The sequence below is a fragment of the Gnatocerus cornutus genome, chromosome 1 (genome assembly GCF_029298725.1).
Source record: "Gnatocerus cornutus isolate USDA-ARS CGAHR chromosome 1, icGnaCorn1.1, whole genome shotgun sequence".
Classification (NCBI taxonomy): Eukaryota; Metazoa; Arthropoda; class Insecta; order Coleoptera; family Tenebrionidae; genus Gnatocerus; species Gnatocerus cornutus.
This window is the reverse complement of record NC_142233.1, coordinates 34,923,131-34,943,359: the sequence shown is the minus strand read 5'-3', so window position 1 is coordinate 34,943,359 and position 20,229 is coordinate 34,923,131. Positions and strand designations below refer to the sequence as shown.

At 32.7% G+C, this 20,229-nt stretch overlaps 3 protein-coding genes across 4 annotated transcripts in view; 1 reads left to right on the top strand and 2 right to left on the bottom strand.

Annotated features, from left to right (window-relative positions):
- Positions 1–594: 594 nt before the first annotated feature.
- On the top strand, positions 595–1,898 carry LOC148182072 (phytanoyl-CoA dioxygenase, peroxisomal-like). 2 transcript variants are annotated; one of them, XM_088033418.1, is made up of 7 exons: positions 595–689; positions 736–852; positions 897–1,008; positions 1,053–1,220; positions 1,267–1,545; positions 1,592–1,729; positions 1,776–1,898. In XM_088033418.1, exons 1-7 carry the CDS (start codon positions 682–684, stop codon positions 1,848–1,850), a joined length of 897 nt encoding a protein of 298 aa, XP_087889544.1. In that variant the 5' UTR covers positions 595–681; the 3' UTR covers positions 1,851–1,898. The 2 variants fall into 2 exon arrangements, with proteins under 2 accessions (XP_087889544.1, XP_087889539.1); XM_088033413.1 differs by having other exon boundaries at positions 667–689; positions 727–852.
- LOC148182071 (uncharacterized) lies at positions 1,881–4,448 on the bottom strand. Its single transcript, XM_088033402.1, has 5 exons — positions 4,324–4,448; positions 3,973–4,278; positions 3,694–3,928; positions 3,411–3,647; positions 1,881–1,984 (listed from the first exon to the last, which is right to left on the bottom strand). The coding sequence occupies exons 1-5, from the start codon at positions 4,426–4,428 to the stop codon at positions 1,881–1,883; spliced, it is 987 nt and encodes a 328-aa protein (XP_087889528.1). The 5' UTR covers positions 4,429–4,448.
- A 2,071-nt stretch (positions 4,449–6,519) lies between these two features.
- Positions 6,520–20,229, bottom strand: part of LOC148182067 (pikachurin-like) — an 84,123-nt gene continuing 70,413 nt past the window's right edge. The window contains exons 6-9 of the mRNA XM_088033392.1: positions 18,610–19,007; positions 14,696–15,030; positions 14,328–14,648; positions 6,520–7,533 (exon numbers count right to left, since the gene is read on the bottom strand). Coding sequence (XP_087889518.1) covers positions 7,269–7,533; positions 14,328–14,648; positions 14,696–15,030; positions 18,610–19,007 — 1,319 coding nt within the window. The 3' untranslated portion in view covers positions 6,520–7,268. The remainder of the gene's footprint in view (positions 7,534–14,327; positions 14,649–14,695; positions 15,031–18,609; positions 19,008–20,229) is intronic.

Below are 20,229 nucleotides of genomic sequence, written 5' to 3'. Positions count from 1 at the left end.
CGGAGATTTTTAAATAAAATAAAATAATAATTACGTCTTGAATCTTTAGAGTTTAGATTCTTTTTTAAGGAATTAAAATTGGCAAACAAAGTCATTTTCTGTATTTATTCTTACCAAAAATTCAACTTTTTGTATCAAATTTCAAACATCGATAAAAAATCAAGGAAGCGCCGGATCAAAAAACTGATTATAGATTCTTGTTCCTAAGGTGCTTTTTAATGAAAAAAGTCGGTCTTTAAAAAAAATTAATTTTTGTCAAAATCCGCCAAAATCCATGAACTATGTTATATAACCCTTTGGTGTTTTTTTTGGTGTCCAACTTTAAATCGGCCCGAAACTTTGTACACCACATAATTTGGCACTCCTTAATCCATTTCTGTAGGCAGTTTTTCGTTATCTCAAAGGTTTTCCGAGAAAATTCAAAATGTTCGTTGACATTTCTACTAAAATTCGGTGGAATTTGAAACGTGCTCCACAATATTGTATGTGTATATTTAGTTGCCTGGCCTCAACAAAATTAAAATTTAAACATTACTTTTTTATAATCGTAAATTTACATTGTAAACTACTTGTTAACCATTAAAATATTAAAGATACGTTTTCAATGTACAACCAAGAACATATAAGCAATGATTGGCAATTTGTAAAAGCAGTCCCTAGTTGTCCGTGGATAAACTCAAAATGGGAAGGTTTGTTTCGCCATTTTAGTACCATGTTTATTCTTAGACCTTTCAGATTCAAGTACACACACAGTGGCGGTATTTTAACCGAAGAACAGCGCCAATTCTACGAGGACAACGGCTACATCTTAATAAAAAACAACATCAGTCATGCTCTGATTGACGAACTTCGGTATGGTCCTCCCTAAGAATTTCAAAAATAACACATTTTTGCAGACAAAGATTCATTGATATTTGTGATGGGAAGATTAATCCTGGATTCATGACCGTAATGAAAGACCCTTCTTTAAAACCCAAAGGAGTGAAAGGAGAATTTTTGATTAACAAGGTACGACTTTTCACCACCATTTTCTTGTATCCGGTCGTTTTTAGCTCCAGGATTTTCTCTATGACGACATTTTGGGCAAATACGCTTTTCATGGAGCTCTCGTGGACGTCATTTCCAACATTATCGGACCAAATATCACAGCGATTAATGGAATGCTCATAAATAAACCTCCAGAAGCTGATCCGCAGGCGTCCTTACATCCTCTCCATCAAGTATTCTTCCATGAAGTACCATTTCTTCTTTAAGATGGTGTTGTAGGATTTACACTACTTCCCGTTTAGACCAGCGGAGAAAATTGCCGCTTCCTGGACCGCTATGGAACGGGTGGACGAGCGTAATGGGTGTCTCTACGTGATTCCGGGGTCCCATAAATGGGAGTTGTACCCCCACGTCTATCCCGAGGGCTTTAAAAACGCAGTGTACCATGGAGTCCGGGGTTTTGATCATCTTCCAAAAGTCCATCTGGGTATGGAGAAAGGAGACACTGTGTTCTTCCATCCGATTCTTCTTCACGGGTCCGGACCTAACAGAACCAAAGTAGTACCACTGCGGTTGTGACCTCAGTACCAAGAGATTTTTGCAGGGATTCAGAAAAGCAATATGTTGTCATTACGCGGATAGTAACTGTTACTTTATTGACGTGAAAGGAACCACCCAGGAAGAGCTTTCTAAGGAAGTTGAACAAATCAGCGCCACAAGAGGAATTCCGCTCAAATTCAACGTTAGTACCACCAAATCAGTGAGTAGGTTTTAATGTGTTGTTGCAGGACTTCTGGAAGAGCAAGAGTTGTCTGATTCGAGGACCTCCCGGAAACTTCCAGAATTTCAACAGTAATTTGTAATAAAGTTATTAAAAAAAAACGTCAATAAAATCAGATTTTTATCACAAAGTCGTCAGTTTTTGGCACCTTCCGCTTCTGGAGTTTCTGGTTCTTGCTCAACAGGTTCAACTTCGGCGCACTTTGCGGCGCCGGCACTGAAATTCATCCCTCATTAAAAATCCACCACCTCTTCCCACGGTTCGCCGGAAGAGAATTTTATTCGAAGCAAATTGCTCATGAAAACGAAAACCAACAATGTATTCTAGGGCACCTACTTTTTTAAAAGAAGTTAAATTTTAAAACATCGTTGGTTGAATTACTTACCTTTAGAAAATTTGTTTCAATAATTGCTTTTTTTTAAATTTTTGATAGTTTAACTGGTTAAAATTCTATAATCGACAGCAGAATTTTTGCTGAGAAAAGCATTTAGTCACAACTCTAAAACCAAGACAACTGAGTAAAAAATTCTTAGTTGGCAAAATATTAGAATTACACTGTGCCGCAAAATTAACGCATTTTTCACAACAATTTTCCGGTTTGTTAAAGTTAATATAAGAGTCAAAAGTAGAAAATTCCCCAATTTTCATAGCTGTAACACAAAAATTACTAAAATCACGAATTTTAGTAATGGATATCAGAACAGTTTGCTTGAAAATTACAATTTTAAAATTTTAGAGCAAAAAACAGAATTTTTAGATATTTTCAATTTGAATCGAAGCAAAACTTTAAGGATTTTTCTGTAAATTTCTGTAATTTTGACAATTTTGATTGTAAAACAATGAAATTTACAGGTTTACTATTTTTGGTTTATTTGTTAATTGGGTAAAATTTCAAAATTTTAGAGCAAAAAAAATTTTTTTTAGATATTTTCCATTTGAATCGAGGCAAAACTTTGAGAACTTTCTGTAAATTTCTATAATTTGTAATTTTGCAAGTGAAATTTACAGATTTTACTACTTTAGACATGTTTGTTGATGGACAAAATTTAAAAATTTTAGAGCAAAAATACAGTTTTTAGATATTTTCTCGTTGAAACAAAGCAAAACTTTGAAGGTTTTTCTGGAATTTGGACAATTTTGATCGTAAAACAGTAAAATTTGCAGGCTTTACTACCTTAACCTTGTTTAATAATTGGAGAAAATTTCAGAATTTTAGAGCAAAAAACACAATTTTTAGATATTCTCAATTTGAATCGAGGCAAAACTTTGGAGATTTTTCTGTAAATTTCGGTAATTATGACAATTTTGGGATCGCTGTGATTTTTACTTCCACTTTTACAGTTGGCCTCGACAGAGTGTTTTACTTCCTTAAATACTGAAAATAGTCAGCATTCTTCGTGGCATTCAGTCATTTCTGACTTCTTACTTAACGATTTTTTGTCACATTTGTGTTAAATCAGTTAATGAGAATGTTTAGTTCTGAATGCATAAATTTTCATAATTTTTCAAAATAAAAGTCTTAATTCAACTTACGATGATTTAAAATTTGACTTTTTTTGAAAAAGAAGGCGTCCTAGAATACATTGTTGGTTTCCGTTTTCATGAGCAATTTTTTTCGAATAAAATTTTCTTCCGCACTCACAAGTCTTCCACGGGATATAAACAGCGTCCTTCTCATCAAAAATCTCATTTCCATCTTCGAACTGCCTCAACACACTGATAGAAACCGCTTTTTGAATCGCAGAGGGATAATTCCTCGACTCCGGAATCTTCTCCGCCAAGTTAACACTCTTGTGGAGTCTTTGCGCGACTCGCTCGCCATGTAACCGCTTAAGAAAATTCCTCGTGTGGTCGGAAACTTGCTTCTGGTCGAGCACCTCTGCAACGATAGTGTTAAATTTCCGACGAGCAGAACAGAGTCGTACCTAAGCAGTACGTGTTGGCAATGAGGTCTTCTTTGTACAAGCGACTCTTACAGATGGGGTTGTGGGCGAGGTTTAAGTCTTTAAGATAAAACCAGTTTTTAACAGTCTCGCAGACTTCACCGATGTTGCTGAGGTCGTTGAAGGAGGCGTTCAACATTTTCAAGGATTTGAGAGGCGCCAGGGATGCGATCGTTTGGATTTTGTTGTGGGAAATGTTCAACACTTGTAAGGAGTGCTACGGAGGAACTCTTTCACTCGTTTTATAACGAAAGTACTTACCGAAAGGGCGCAAATGCTCCTGGGGTCGAAACAAAGCGCGTTTCCTTCAAAGAGGTACTGTTTCTCCAGGTGGAGTTCCACCAAACTATCTAAATTTTGCAGTCCTTCCACGACACTGATGGTGTTGTGCCCCAGGTACAACTTCCTTAAGCTGCGTAAATTATCGAGGTTTTCCATCTTCAGAACCATGTTCTTCTGCAGGTACAAACTTGTCACGTTCGGCGTGTTGTCGAGGTTCAGAATTTCGTGGATTTCGTTGTTGTGGAGGTAAAGTACGACGAGGTCGTGTCCGTTGGGGAAACGCGGCTGAAAAAGGAGGGTAATAAAGAAGAAGTGTTGAATTTTACTCACAATTTTCTTCAAGTACTTGTCGTTGAGGTACACGTGGGTGATTTTCTTCGTACGGGTTTTTATCGAGGAGGTTTTCGAGACTTTTCTTTTGATTTTGTCAGTCATTTTTGGCGGCCCAGCTCGGAATTTCGTGATTGTCATGTAGACGTTTGTTTGATCAATATCGGCGGTTGGACAATGGAGGATGAGGTTTTTTGGTGAACGAAAGAATGAGACTATTAAAATATATATTTACATTTTATAATTAAAATTTTTAAGGCCTTCAAATTATCAACTTTAAACTTGCAAGCTTAATATGAAATTTGTAAATTTTTTGGTTTCTATTAAAAATAAAAAATTCTAAAATTAATTTCTTGCATTCTAAAATTTTGTAATTTGAGCTAATTAATAAGCAAAGCAATCTCTCAGAATTTCTTTTCAAGACTGAAAATTAGCAAAGTTACGAATTTTTACAAAAAAATGAAAATTTTGGTTTCTCTTAAAAATGAAATTTTCTGTAAATTGTTTCCTGTGCTTTAGAATTTTGAAATTAAGGACACTTAATAAGCAGTGTAAGATCAGAAATTTCCCTAAATTTTGTTTCCAGACCGTATAAATTAGATGAGTTAGGGATTTTTACAAAAAATAAAATTTTGATTTTCTTTGAGAATAAAATTTTCTGTAAACTGTTTCCTTTAGTGTAGAATTTTGAAATAAAGGACACTTAATAAGCAGAGCCAGGTAAAAATTTTCTCCAAATTTTATTCCAAGACCGTAAAAATTAGCAGTTACCGAGTTTTACAAACAAAATTAAAATTTTCGTTCAGAATGAAAGTATCTGTAATCTGTTTTCTTCGCTCTAAAATTTTGAAATTTTTGACAATTAATAATCAGAGCAAGACCAAAAATCTCCCCAAATTTTATTCCAAGACCGTGAAAATTAGCAAAATTGCAAATTTTTACAAAAAAAATAAAAATTTTGGTTTTCCTTCAAAATAAAATTTTTTATAATCTGTTTCTTTTGCTCTAGAATTTTGAAATTTGGGATAATTAATAAGCAGAGCAGAGCCGGAAATCTCCCCAAATTTCATTAATATACCGTACAAATTAGCAGTTACCGATTTAAAAAAAAACTAAAAACTTTGGTTTTCCTTCAGAACAAAATTTTCTGAAATCTGTTTCTTTCGTTCTAGACTTTTGAAATTTGAGACAATTAATAAGCACGGCAGGACCAGAAATCTCCCAAAATTTAATTCCAGACCGTGAAAATTACCAGAATTACGAATTTTTACAAATCAAAATAAAAATTTTGGTTTTCCTTAAAGTGAAATTTTCTGCAATTTTTTTCCTTTGCTCTATAATTTTAAAATTTAAGTCACTTTAATAATGTAACATCTCCACAAATTTCATTCCTATACCGTGAAAATTAGGAGAGTTAAGCAAAGAAAAATAAAAATTTTGGTCTTTCCTTAAAACGAAATTTTCTGTAAGCTGTTTCCTTTGCTCTAAAATTTTGAAATTTGGAAGAATTAATAACCAGAGCAGGATCAAAAATCTTTTAAAATTTTATTCCAAGACCGTGAAAATTATCAATTACGAATTTTTACAAATAAAAATAAAAATTTTGGTTTTTCTTAAAAATTAAATTTTCTAAAATTTATAACCTTTGCTCTAAAATTTTGAAATTTAGAACACTTAATAAGCAGAGCAAAATCAAAAATTTTCCAAATGTCATTCCAAGACCGTGAAAATTAGAAAAGTAACGGATTTTTACAAAAAATTAAAAGTTTTGGTTTTCCTTTAGAATAAAAATTTCTGAATCTGTTTCGTTTGCTCTAGGATTTTGAAATTTGAGGCAATTAATAAGCAGACCAGGACCAGAAATTTTCCCAAATTGCATTCCTATACCGTGAATTACTAGAGTTGCAAATTTTTTCAAATCAAAAAAATTAAAATGTCTTTTTGTTTCTATGTTCTAAAAGTTTAAGGCAATTAGTAGGCAAAACAAGACCAACCATTTTACCAAATTTCAAGTACAAAATAATGGACCAGGAAAGACAAATTTAAAATCAATAATTTTTTTTGATATTTTTGTCTGTTGGTTTAGTGGTTTTATTAGTCCTGCAGCAATCAAATTTAGGTAGAACGTTTGTTTGATCAATATCAGCGATTGGACAATGAAGGAAGAGGTTTTGTGGTAAAGGAAAGAAAAAATGATCCCATTAAAATATATATTTACAACAATGAAAATTCGCTACGAGACAATATTTGAAAATGAACTAACAGTGTGTTGATTATAAAAAAGGTACAATTTAAGTCAAAAGCGCTTTATTGTTAACACACAGTAGTCTACCTGTACAAATTAGGTTTTCATATACATACTTATTTAACAATGTGAATTTTACACTGGACCGATTAGTATCTACTTTATTGCAAATGTAAAATAGGCAAGGGAAAAAGTGTAACGATCACACTGTATATGATTGCTAGTGTTTCCTAGATCTAGAATGATATGAAGACAGTGCGTTTGTGTGTAAAGGCACGTTTACACCACCTGCAAGTTGAGATTTCGTAATATAGAAAGTGGAAACGTTCCCTAAATGCTTCGTTAACTCTTTCCCGGGCGCAGTTCAAAAAAGAATGAAAAAGATACAAAAAGCTCATTCTTAATCAAGACTATCTACAATCCTAACACAAATCCTTAGAGATCTGCTGAAGCCGTGTTAGAGGCTCGGATGCAGATATGACACACAACTATTATTAATAGGGGCTTTGTGTGAAGAGACGACGACACGAATCACAAAAAACACCCACATTAGGCCTTCGATTCGCATCGTTTTTTCTTACGATTGTTCCCTTAATAGCTCCAAGTAGTCAGCCTTATGTTTAATTTCAGAAATCACACATTAATTAGTACACATTAACGGTGTAGTTTTTAGGCTTGCTTCCACTTCCGTTTATTGACTTTAAACCTCACATTCTCCCACGTTGTGTCCCACTTCAGAGTGATTAATTACTTGTAGTCGATAGTCTGTATTCAATACTAAATCTGCGACGCAGCCTTTGATTCCGTGTTTGTACCTTGTAAAGGATTGAAGGGACGCGTTTGGCATTCCTCCGACGAAGAGGCCTTCATTCTCCCCCAGAGACGTGCTCATGGGGGGGATTTCTACGGACTGACGGGTCAGCGCTGGCCCGTTGTCAACAATCAAGACGGCGGACGATCCATCTCTGAAATAAATTTTCATTACTGACTTGCGAGAAAAATACCGCCGGTGGCGATTTATTCTCCTAGAACGTAAATCTTCACTTTGGGGGCATCAAACATTGAAGGGCTAAATTCACTACAAAATGCTCATTCATGAAATTGAAACTTTTCGAGTTTGGATAAGTCAATTAGACATGCAACAGGATTTTACGAGTTCTTTTTTCCATTTTCTTGTCAGTAAACATCTCCCAGGTTTTTATTTTATTTTGATCGAATTCGATATTTAAGAAAAAATGACATTTGATTTATTTAAATGCTACAATAAATTCATTTCTATGAACTCAAAAATAAGAGCATAAAAAGTCGTTAAAAATGTCATAAATAAAGTAACTTTCTGGTACTCAAAATTGATGCATGCAAACGTACGCGATAGTTTTAGCTGCGTCATTGTTATTCCGTCGATTATAATTCGCTAAAACTCTATTTGCGCACTTAATATAAAAAAGTACCTAAATTACAGTTTTTGCGGACTAATCGTTGGTGTTAAAAGATTGTTTAAAATAAACATAAAAGTTGATGTTTTTTTTCAAAAAATGGGTAATAAAAAAAACAAAAACACGAAGAAAATTGTGTTGGATTTACTTACAAACCAAACAATTCATTCATATTGATGTTCGTATGAAATCAAATAAAGTCGTACTGAACGACTATGCTTTCTTAGTTGTCATAGTATCTTTTTGGAATTGAGTCCGAAAAGACTCATTTTATCGACTTAAATGAGTCCGTAAAGTAGCCATGTTTGAGGGCGAATACTAAAAAGTAAATTAGAAGACAGGATTTATGTTGTTGTATTCCATTTTCTTGTTAGTAAACATTTCAAAGATCTTTTTTTTATTTTGTCTTTTAGTTTACGCACTTTTAGAATAAAGCAGACTGAAAAAAGTAACTTTCTGATACTCAAAATTGATGCATGCAATAGTTTTACTGCCTCCTTTGATATTTCGTCGAATCGAATCCTCTAAAATTCTATTTACGTACATGACATATAGTTTTTGCGAACTAATTTTTGTATTTTATTTAGTTACAAACCTAATAATTTATTCATATTGATATAAAATAAAGTTTTTGAATTGTTACATTGAACCACTACGCTTTATTAGTTGTCTTGGCAACTTTTTTGGATTGAGTCCGAAAAACACATATTTTATGGACTTAAATGAGTCGGCAAAATAGCTATTTGTGAGAGCGTATACTAAAATGTAAAACAGAGAACTAGATTTAGCTTCTTTTGTTTCATTTTCTTGTTACTAAACATCTACCAGTTCTTTTCTTCATTTTGTCTTTTAGATTACGCATTTTTGGAATAAAGCAGTATGAAAAACGAGGGATTTCGGACGAATTCTTTATAATATTTGATTTATTTAAATGCTAGAATATTTTAGGTCTAATAAAAGGCAAAAATAAATTCATATTTATGAACTTAAAACGTGAACGTATAAAAATCGTTAAAAACGTCACAAAAAGGTAACTTTCTGGTGCTCAAAATCGATGCATTCAAACGTAAGCAATAGTTTTAGCTGCCTCATTTAATATTCCGTCGATTCGAATCCGCTAAAACTTTATTTGCGTACTTGACATCAAATAATTAATTTGTGATTCAAGGACCTAAAATATAGTTTTTGCAAACTAATCGTTGTGTTGATTTACTTACAAACTTAATAATTTATTCATTTTGATGTACCTATTAGAATAAATAAAGTTGTTTAATTGTTATATTGAACCCCAATACTTTATTAGTTGTTATGTCAACTTTTTGAGATTGAATCCGGAAAAGACTCATTTTAGGGACTTAAAAGAGTCCGTAAAACAACTATATACTTTTAAACACAATAAATAATCAAGAAAAGTCTTTACTTTTATTCCTATCAGCTATTTGTAAGACAAAAATAGCACCAATTCTATCTACAATGTTATTTAGAAGACGAGGCCACAAAACAAGTAAACAATTTTAATTTTGATAAAATTACAATCAGCAGATTGTATTGACGCATGGATTAGTCATTCAGTGACACGTACAAAATCTGACCTTTTGTGTACTTTAATTATTGCGAAACTGTCCAGACTCGCCGGACTCTTATGGTAATTATCTCGGAAAGTAATGACTAATGAACTAATGAGTAATGAGTGGCAAATTTTGAATCTTTTATGAGTTCATATCAGATAACGCCGGTAGTTTTCTGCGATTCTAAATGTATTCATATTTTCTTAATTAGACTAAAAGCTCCATATTTTATATATTTTTGAGGCGGATATGTAATCTCTTTTAATTTTCTACGTAGGAAACTAGCATTAAAAAATATTATTTACTTTCGGATGCAAACTAAAAAGTCGTTTTTCCCTTTGTAAACTAATTAAAATCCGAAGTAAATTTTGCTCCATTTTTCAGAGCCTAGTCCGCTAAAGTATGTTTTTCTCACCCAAGAAGAATCCAACAATACTTCTGTTAAAATCACATCGTTCACGGCCGCCCTTTTATATTTCGATGAACTTCCATCAACCTTTCAGTTTCCGCTTCCTGAACACGTAAGAAGCTCTTATTCACTTTTCATCTTTTATTAATTGATTCAATTAAGTAAACAGACCTGAAGAACCTCAAAATCATAATAAATGAAGCACTCAAGGAGACAAGTTTATTGTGGGAACCCCGCACAATATAATTGCGAAAAAATCGATGCCCGCCTCCAAGAATGAAATTTCAGTTAAGCACAACCATTTATCAGTTTGTGTTCACATCACTTGCCGAGAGAAATAGCCCGAAAACACGAAAGTAGCTATTCGCGAGGGTAAATGGTCAATGCAGTTGTTGACAAGTTTTAAGGGGCTCAACCACTGTGACCGCCTAAAAAAAAAAGTGAATTTTGGGATTTTTTTTAAGAAAACTGCTGCATGAAACGTTTTCAAATTTAGAGGACATATTTTTACATAAATAATGAAGAAAAGTTGAATTTTTTAGATGAAAATATTGAATTTTTTAGATGAAAATATTTAATTTTGCCCGAGTTATTAAGTATCTTCTTCAAGCCACTAGAAAAAAAAGACCCTCCAGTGATTGCGGCCTTCACCATGGTTGAAATAAAAATAAAATAAAAAGATTATTAAACTAGAATACTTTTTCCCGTATGATCAACTTCGATAGTAGAGAAATTTTGAAATTTGACAAAATGGCGAATTTCGCTCAAAAATTTGATGATTTTTGGCCAGCCAAAATTACATTTTTATATGATCGAAAAATTGGAGGTTTGTCTATCGTACAGAACAAGATATACAAAATAAAACAAAAAAAAAATTCAAGACGATCGGATGATTTGTCTTCGAGTTACAACTGCAGTAAATTTGAAAAATGTAGTTTTAAGAAACTTTATTATAGTTAATAGCAGTTATAGTTTATTATACTAATAGCTAGGATAAAACTACCAATAATCGGCACCATTTTGTTCTACACCTGTATGATTGTTGTCATTTTCCTCAGAAAACACTATGTAACAACAAAAATAATTATGTTATTTTTTTATATTTATCGTTAGAGTACAGACGTACTTTTTGATATGTCATCATTGGTTTTGTCAAAATGTCGTTATATTAAGAGAAAAAAAACCCAAAAATTTCTGTTTTCGCTGTTTTCTTCACTGCGAATTAAAAAGAGGGCACAAGATGACAATTATTTGGGGATCTATTTATTTGCGTAAGGGGGTGTTATACAGGGTCCGGCAACACTTGTGTCCACCCCCAAAATCGTCTTTAATTTTAAAGAGAAAATTTTGAAAATTTGCATACGCTTACAGTTGACAAAGCTCTAGAAGCTGACGCAAAAATTTCTTTTTTATCACTCATCGTTTTGGCGTCGCGACCACTTAAAAATCTAATTTTTAGGTAATTGTGAGGTTTTGTGATATCAACCTATAATTTTTTTTTTTTCAATATAAATGTGTTAAAAATATCTCAGTTGATATTTTAGATTTAATGTGAATTGTATTCAAAATGTGAGGAAAAAATACTGTTTTATCAAGTTAGTTTCCAATTTCATTACGTCAAAATTGGGAACTATGTTTACACCGGTCTGTCAACATCTTGTGTCACAAATGACATCTATCCTTTGGTTCGTTTTAGATGGTAACAAAAGTCTTACTTGGTGAAACTGTCGCTTTGTCGATGTTAATTAACGATTTCTGGTGTCCATAAAGTGCAACATGCCCGAGTTAATCAAAATTCACCTTCATATGAGTGAATGAAGTGACTTGTGAAATTTTGGTGTAAACGTAGTTTGTCACTGCACCGTCAAAATGTTGAAAACTAACTTGATAAAACAGCGTTTTTTCACAAATTTTAAACACCATTTGCAGTAGATTTAAAATAAAAACTCAAATATTTGTATTACAGTTATGTTGAAAAAAAATTGAATTCGTTAATATTACCGCAAAAACTCAAAAATCGCTAAAAATTATACTTTTTAGGCGTCGCGACGTCAAACAAACCGTGATATCAAAACAAATTTTTGTGTCAGTTTCTAGAGCTTTGTCAACTATAAGCGTATGCAAATTTTCAAAATTTTATCTTTAAAATTAAAGACGATTTTAGGGGTAGACACAAGTGTTGCCGGACCCTGTATAAATAACAATTAAATAAGTAAAACTCAAAATTATTTCCGAGACAAAATTTTGGGAAGCGTATAAAGTCTATTTCGGCATTAAAGTCTCTAAATCGGTTATGTCAAGAGCTCAGTTTTTTTGTGGAAATTGCCCCTTTAGTTTAAAGACATCTTATCCATGAGTCTGTGAAGTCAATGACATTTGCAAATCTCAGTTTCTGGAGAACTTCAAGATCATTTCACTAACGGCAATTTTTGGTTGCTGTTATTTTCCATTTGCTCATTGGCTTTTTAACATTTTAGATTTATTTTAGATACATAATTGAGGAGTTATTTTTCAAAACTCAATAAATTTATTTCCTAAATTTTTACAAGGATTTAGAAAAAGCGATAATTTGTTCAATTTTCCTCAAATTTTCTTCAATTATTTTGCCATAAGAGGGTATTCAATGTTTTAGCAAAAGGTTTTTCACTGAATAAAAAATACACATTGTTAGATTTACCCGAAATAATTTTAAATATACATCAAACCCAATGTCAGTCCAAATTGGATTTGAGTTTTGAAAAATAATTCCTTAATTGACTATTTTCAAAAGCGAGAAACAAATGAATTAATTAGTGTTCTTGGGGACAACTCGCAAATGATATTTATGTTCTTGAAAAAAAAGCTTAATTACAACTATATTAACAAAAACAAATCAAATAAATATGACTTTTGTAAAATTTTGTTACAGAGGGAAATCTTTAATTTGTTGTTTAAATTGTTGTTGTAAAAATAGTTGTAAACCTGCAGTTATTGCTAAAACTCGTAAATCTTCAAAATTCACTAGACACAGCATTAAGCTAATTATAGGCACCTTTTATAGGCACCATTTCAAAACACTCTAGAGGATTACCAAAATTGCAAAATTGTAAATTGGTATAATAATAGTTATTATTATAACAAAAATTATTTATGGTAAAAGTCTTTTGTCCTAGTTTTTTCTTGTTGGCTCTGAATAGCACATTTGTTTTCTGGTTCATTTCTCTCTCAACTTCCTTTGTCTTTTTCGACTCTTAGACATTTTTCTTTTTCGCTTTCTCTTCCAAATGTTTTTTTTTATATTCTGTGGTAGTAACTTTACTTTGGTATGAAATATGAACACATTACTGAGGAGAAATGGATTTTGATAGGATGTTACTTATCTTTTTATCATTTTTTTGAGAAGTACACTTCACCATTTCAAATTAGATACAAACAGTGTTAAATAAACGTTAAATGTTAATTTTCATTTGGGAATTTTATCATAAGTGGCTATTCAATAATCGGCACTGCTCATTATTACTTATGTGGTGTGCCGACATATGGAAGAACACATGGGAAAACAAAATAGATTTTGCAAGTAATTTAGCAAACGAAAGTTAACTAAACGAAAACTAACAACTTCAAAACGAATCAAAAAATAACGTCATTCAATAGTGGGCACACCAAATACTAACACTATTATTTTATAAATTTAATTAAAAATTATCTGAATGGAAAGCTAGAACCTAAGATAACAAGTTGTCACGAAGAGCCCAAGAAAATACGCATTGCAAGTCAAAAAAAAAATTGCAAGCAATTTCTTAGCAAAACAATTAAAGACAGCTCACTTCTGGAAACGTATAAAACCATCGAGTAAAATATTTTTTTAGCTGTCGTCATACTTCTTAGAGATGTTTTAAAGTACTAAAAGGTTTCTCAAAAAGTAGGATTATCATTTAGAATGTTCGGCAGGTTTTTACAATACACACAACTCTTATTTTCAGAAAAAACTAAAAGAGAGTGCTGAGTAATGAGGGGGTGCCGACTATTAGCAATTTTACCTTATAACTAAAAAACTATTTAAAATATTTATTTAAAATTTTTGTGTTATTTTTAAAGGTATAGACCATCGAAATATGCAAAAAAAACAAACGATTTTTTTTCAAATTTCACAGTAGTTGTGCTCCTTAATGACTGTTGAGAGATTGAGAAATAGGTTGAAAAAATGTGGTGGTATTGATCATGGAACAAGTTTTTTAAGTTTAACTGTGAAACTCCATTTGTCATTGGGAAGTTTGAATAATTAACTGCGTCGCAGCTAAATGACGTAATGTCAGCTCACTTTCAATCTCCGGGGATTCCGGCCGGAAAATTAGTCAAGATTTTACCTGACTGCTTTGACCCTGTGCCAGAGATTGTCATGGACGGTAGTAGAATTGTGCACAACGACGACCTCCTCGCCCCTCACTGTGAATCTCAACACCAGCGCCCCTTCCTCCAGTCCTAACGACAGGAACTCTCCATAACCCGAATTCATCCATAATAACAGCCCCGTTTCCGACGACACCTTAAACCGAACATTAACATCCAGCGGATCAGAACTGAGAGCTTCTAAAGTAAAGGGCTCGTTGTAGTGGAGGTAGCTGTCCGTACCGCGGAACGAAGGGGGCCCGCGAGCGCACAGTTGGTCCCTGTACCCCGGCTTGCACCTAAAAACAACCCCATCAAACTGTTCCTCCCCATTTGTCGTATTTACCTGCAGGTGAAGTAGTCGAGCTCGGGGACGCACTCGCCGTCTTCTCCACAGGGCCTGGCGATGCAGGGATGCGGGCAGTTGTCGACGTTGGCGCCCCCGAGGGCTTCGGCCAGAATTGGGACGGTTCTGCCGTTTATGTTTACCATTTGAACGCAGCCGATAAAGGCAGTTCGGACGCGCACTTGGGGTGAAACAATGGCGAAGTTCGGCACGCCTCCGAGGTAGAGGTTGAGAGGTAAAGAAAGTTGGGTGAAGGCGCCGGGAGAGAGGACTTCCGATGGTAATTGGTTGTCGACGGAGAGGATGGCGAGACGGCCGGTTCTTGACACTCTGACCTAGAAGAAAATTCATTAAAATGTTTATGCGTGGTAATCATGTTAAGATCGCTATCGATAATAGTGGAGTGGAACAATGCTCTGTGGAATCATTAAATGTAGAATCAATTTTTGCTTTTTCTGTTGCTTCTGGTGGAGTAATTGGTACGATAAATCAGCTTAAATGGAAAAAATCCATCAGTGTTTACCACGTACCAATTTCATTAATAGGAGTGAGAAAAGATATCAACTATTACTTAAATTAAACGGGAATTTCCTGATATTTTTCATTGGCGATTTCGGATTCGAAAAGTGCTGGTTTTCTCGCAAATTTTTCTTATAAATTACAAATCGTAAAATTATGTATTTCTTATAGTTTTAATGCTTCCGACAAACCAATTTTTAAAATTTTTACTTAATAAAGATTCACCCATTTTTCATGACAAAATAGAGAATCTGATATAAATCGGCTTAACATCCAAAAAAACAATTCATTTCATTGGCTGGCATCATATTTATCGCTACGGTTTTTATAATAAAAAATGCACTGAAACAACCAACTCAAATGTTCATTGGTTAGATGTCCAAAACCATTGTTGATTGGATCGATTTCTAAGCTAATTAAATCATGCTCAAAAAAGAGTGAACTCATTGGATGTTGGTAACAAAAAAAAATTCACGAAACAGAAGAAATCGAGCGCTGTAGTTGCGGCGTAACTTTTTTATTGGTTTTTGTTGATTAAATCTAAAACAAAACACGTTCCCCCAATTAAAAATTTTACCACAAAAGTGACAAATTTATTTAATTTTCTATTTTGAAGATAAATCAAAAAGTTCTGTGTTATTGGCTGTAACTTTCACAATTTTAGCACCATAGCAATCAAATTTGAGGAGGGTAATTTACACTTGCTTAATAACTGTGCCAAATTTCAAAATTGTAGAGAGACCTATTTTAGGAATTTTAATTTCTTAGATAAACTAGAAATTGCAAAAAAAAATTTATTAGGGGTTGTAACTCTGGTAATTTAACGCTAATGACAATAAAATTTTAGGAGGTAAGTAACTCAAACCTGTTTATTAACTGTGCCAAATTTCAAAATTGTAGAATAAAAAAGACCGGTTTTAGAAATTTTAATTTCTTAGATAAACCATACAATTTTTATGAAGGGTTGTAATTCTAGTACTTATAAGACCACAACAATAAAATTTGGGAAAGTAATTTAATTTTAATTTGCTTATTAACTGTGTCAATTTTTAAAATTGTATAGTAAAAGAGACCTATTTTAGAAATTTTAATTTCTTGGATAAACTATCAATTGCCAAAATTTTTTATTAAGAATTGTAACTCTGGTAATTTCAATGAAAACAACAATAAAATCTAGGGAGGTTACTAACTTCAACTTGCTTATTAACTATACCAAACTTCAAAATTATAGAGTTAAAAAAACCGATTTCAGAAATTTTAGTTTCTTGGATGAACTATGAGTGGCAAAATATAACGAACTTAAACTTGCTCATTGACTGTGCCAAATTTCAAAATTGTAGAGTAGAAGAAACCAATTTTAAAAATTTGAAATTTTTGGCTGAACTATAACATAAATTGCGAAATTTTTGCATTAAGGGTTGTAACATTAAGGGTAATTTAAGTTGGTCACTCTGGTAATTGTAACGCTACTACAATTAAATTTAGGGACGATACTAACTTTAACTTGCTTATTAACTGTGTCAAATTTTAAAATTATAGAATAGAAGAAATTTTAATTTATTGGATAAACCTTAAATTGTAAATTTTTTTATTAAGGACTTCAACTCAACAGTAATTTTAACACCACAACGATAAAATTTGGAGAGTTTATTGGTTTAAATTTATTTATTAAATAAGTCAAATTTCAAAAGTGTAGAACAGAAACGACCGAGTTTATAAATTTTTGTTTTTTTGATGATCCGAAATCTGCGATTTTTTATTAAGGATTGTAACTGTGGTAATTTCAATGCCACAACAATTAAATTTGGGAAAGTTACTAACTTTGACTTGCTTATTAACTGTGTCAAATTTCAAAATTGCAGAGTAAAAAAAAAAAGATTTTAGAAAATTTAACTTTTTGGATGAACGTTAAATTGTATTTTTTTTTATTAAGGGTTGTAACTCTTGTAATTTTAAGGCCACAACAATCAAATCTAGGGAGGTTTCTAACTTACATGAACTTAATTAAATTTGTTTATTAACAGTATCAAATTTTAAAATTATAGAGTAAAAGAGACTGATTTTAGAAATTTAGAAATTTAAATTTTTTGGATAACCATAAAATGCGAATTTTTTTTATTAAAGGTTGTAACTCGAGTAATTTGAATGCCACAAAAATGAAATTTGAGGAAGTTAGCTATTTAAACTTGCTTATTAACTGGGCCAAATTTCAGAACTTTAGTGCAAAAAAAACTATTAAAGATTCACGTTCGGTAGAAGTAACTAAATTTAGTAACTTTTATTTTTGAGCTATGTAACTAAGGTTATAATTTTTCTAGTGTAATATCTTGTAAAACAGATGTCATTCAAATGACAATTTTTGGTTTGTCATTAAAGGTTTTGGTGTGCTTTGCGAAATTAATTTTAACCATAAATTTCTGACTTTGTTCCTTCCGATTCTGTTTTTATCCTTTTGAAACTGCTTGTCTTGTAATAATTGATTCCATCTCGTTGTATTGTCAAATTTGAATGACAAATTTATTTGATAGACAATGATGCCAATGTTTAATTCCTAGTAATTTTAGAAATTCAACGTAGCGACACAAAAATATCTATTAGTTACTTCTACCGAACGTGAATCGCTAATAATTTTGGAATTTTTTATTTTAAAGACGAACCAAAAGTACCTAATTTTATAAAAATTAATAATAATAATCTCATTGCTTTTTAGAGAAACCAAAAGTCTTCAAAAATTAAGTATTCTTCTAGAATTTTTAAAAATTTTAATGCTACCTATGATTCTAATAATTGTTTTAGAATGTTCAAATCCTTCTTAAAAACATTTATTAATCTTCCAGTTTCTTCATGTCTACTGTCCTTAAATGTTTGAAGATTTCTTTATCGATTTCATAAATGAATTATCTTAAAATAGAATAGAATTATTTGTTACGACATGCAAATTATTCGTAAAATGAAAACAAAAACAGAGTCGCCCCCAGGATTAAATTCCCAACAAGTTTAATTGCATTTTTCCCGAATTCCCTTTTTCAATAACCAGATCGACAAAATTTCTCATTTATACTTCAATCAACTTCCAAACTTCAAAAACCCCCAACATGTCAATGTACAAAAAACTGCGAAATTCCGCCCGAGCCGTGTCTCTTATGCAAAATTAACAAATTTCCCTCCCAATAAAGAAACCGAATTTTCCCGTCGCCTTGTAAATTTTTAAACCCCGAAACCGAAACTTTTTTCCCTCGATGAAAAATTTAACACTGCGAGGTGAAAGCTTAACGTGAAGCTTCTTGTCTGAGTGGCATAGTTTCCAGCTTTCGTTGATAAATTTAAAGCGATTACCGCCAGATAAAATCCGATGGTGATCAATAATTCATTCATACAAAAATGGTTTGACTTACCCGATGCCATTCGCCCAAAGCTATTCGATGTTGGCTCGTGACAATTCCAGCTCCAGTTCCTAAATCATAGGCGAATTCAATGTAGCCGTCGTACAAGTAAAGAGCCATAAAATCGCCGAAGCCGTCACCTCGATGACCGTTGTACAATATTAGCCCATTCGACGCTGTCGGTTTTAAAGTAATCTCGAAGTCGAGCCATGTTAAAGCTTCTTCTCCCAATCCTCTGTATCTCAGATGACTCGAGCCATTAAAAGACGGAACCTGTAGATCGACGCGAATCTCACACAAGTCGCCGGAGAATCCCAGAGGACATAAACAGACAGCGGAATCTTCACTGGTTAAACATTTGCCTCCGTGTTGACATGGCACTCGACTACAACGGTCGGCGGTGCACTCTTCTGCAACACAAATAGGACGATTTTTATGACCGCAGCTTTGCCATCGTCGGAAATAATTCACATTTAATATTTCCATTCTGTGGTGTCAATACAAAATTGTCGTTCCAATCCATCGGATCGATTCCAATGTAATTACAAAACTTTACTGCCACTGGAATTTCGACGATGTAGTTCATTAGTGACCAATTTTGTGTGTGGGAGAGCCATAAATAAACTATGAGTGGAAAAATCGTATCTTCAATCTCTTTAGAGACTTTAGACAAATGATGATAATAATTGGGATTCAACACAACGCATCGGCTAAATACTGGAAAATATGAGCGCGTTTATGTCTCATCGATCATTTCTGGTATTAAAAAGTGCAAGTGGGGTAATAAATCATGTCAATAAAAAAATCATTAGAGTTTTTAAATATGGTGGATGCGCCAAGTCAATTCTTGAATTTTACGGTTTTACTGTAAAGTTCAGCGTAATATGAAGATACGATGAGAGAAGCAACAAAACAAATCAAAAAAGTCTTGAACGTGGAGTTATTAAAAATGAGGATGTGTCAAGTCAGATTTCTATTTTAATAAGTTTTAACGACGCTTTTAGCTAGACTTCAAAGAGCAAGTGGGAATGAAATAGAGATTTATTTGAATTTCCGGTACTATGAACTAAGTGAAATTTAAATGGAAATAATAAAGAAAATTTGCGAAAAAATTTACCACCGGATTTTGGGTACTTGGAGGTACTTTGGAAAATCAACTATCCGAAATTGTTATCGGCCATAACTTATTAAGTTATTTCTTATCGGATGTAAATTTTTAGTACTAATTTGAAATCTGCGTAAAATGAGCGACAATAACGCAAGTTTACTAAAGAAATAAGCGAGATATTAATTTCAGAACTTTAACATAGTTTTAGTCATGATTTTTCGCGAAAAACTGCAACTTTGAACTTTTGAAAATCTAAGAACTATTTTTTATGTAAAAAATTGCGAGAAAAACGATGGCGTAAACGGTTTCTCAATATTTCTAATAGTTTCCGAGATATTGAGCACGAATTGTTTCGATCATTCAAAAATTTGGCCCTCTGGCGACAACGCAAAAATTCAAACGATCACTTATTTGTTGACAAAAATTAAAACTTTTTATGTTTTTGGATTCAACGTGACATTTTGCGTAAAATGAGCCCAAATTTGTTAAGTTTGCTTAATAAGTAAACGAGGCTGACCAATGCT

Bases quoted from the DNA above. Each gene is read 5' to 3' on its own strand.
- LOC148182072 (XM_088033413.1), top strand. The intron at 1,546-1,591 runs GTAGTACCACTG...AGATTTTTGCAG, and splicing joins CCGGACCTAACAGAACCAAA to GGATTCAGAAAAGCAATATG. The intron at 1,730-1,775 runs GTTAGTACCACC...GTGTTGTTGCAG, and splicing joins GAATTCCGCTCAAATTCAAC to GACTTCTGGAAGAGCAAGAG.
- LOC148182071 (XM_088033402.1), bottom strand. From the start codon at position 4,428: ATGACTGACAAAATCAAAAGAAAAGTCTCGAAAACCTCCTCGATAAAA. The intron at 4,279-4,323 runs GTGAGTAAAATT...CTCCTTTTTCAG, and splicing joins ACAAGTACTTGAAGAAAATT to CCGCGTTTCCCCAACGGACA. The intron at 3,929-3,972 runs GTAAGTACTTTC...GTTCCTCCGTAG, and splicing joins GGAGCATTTGCGCCCTTTCG to CACTCCTTACAAGTGTTGAA.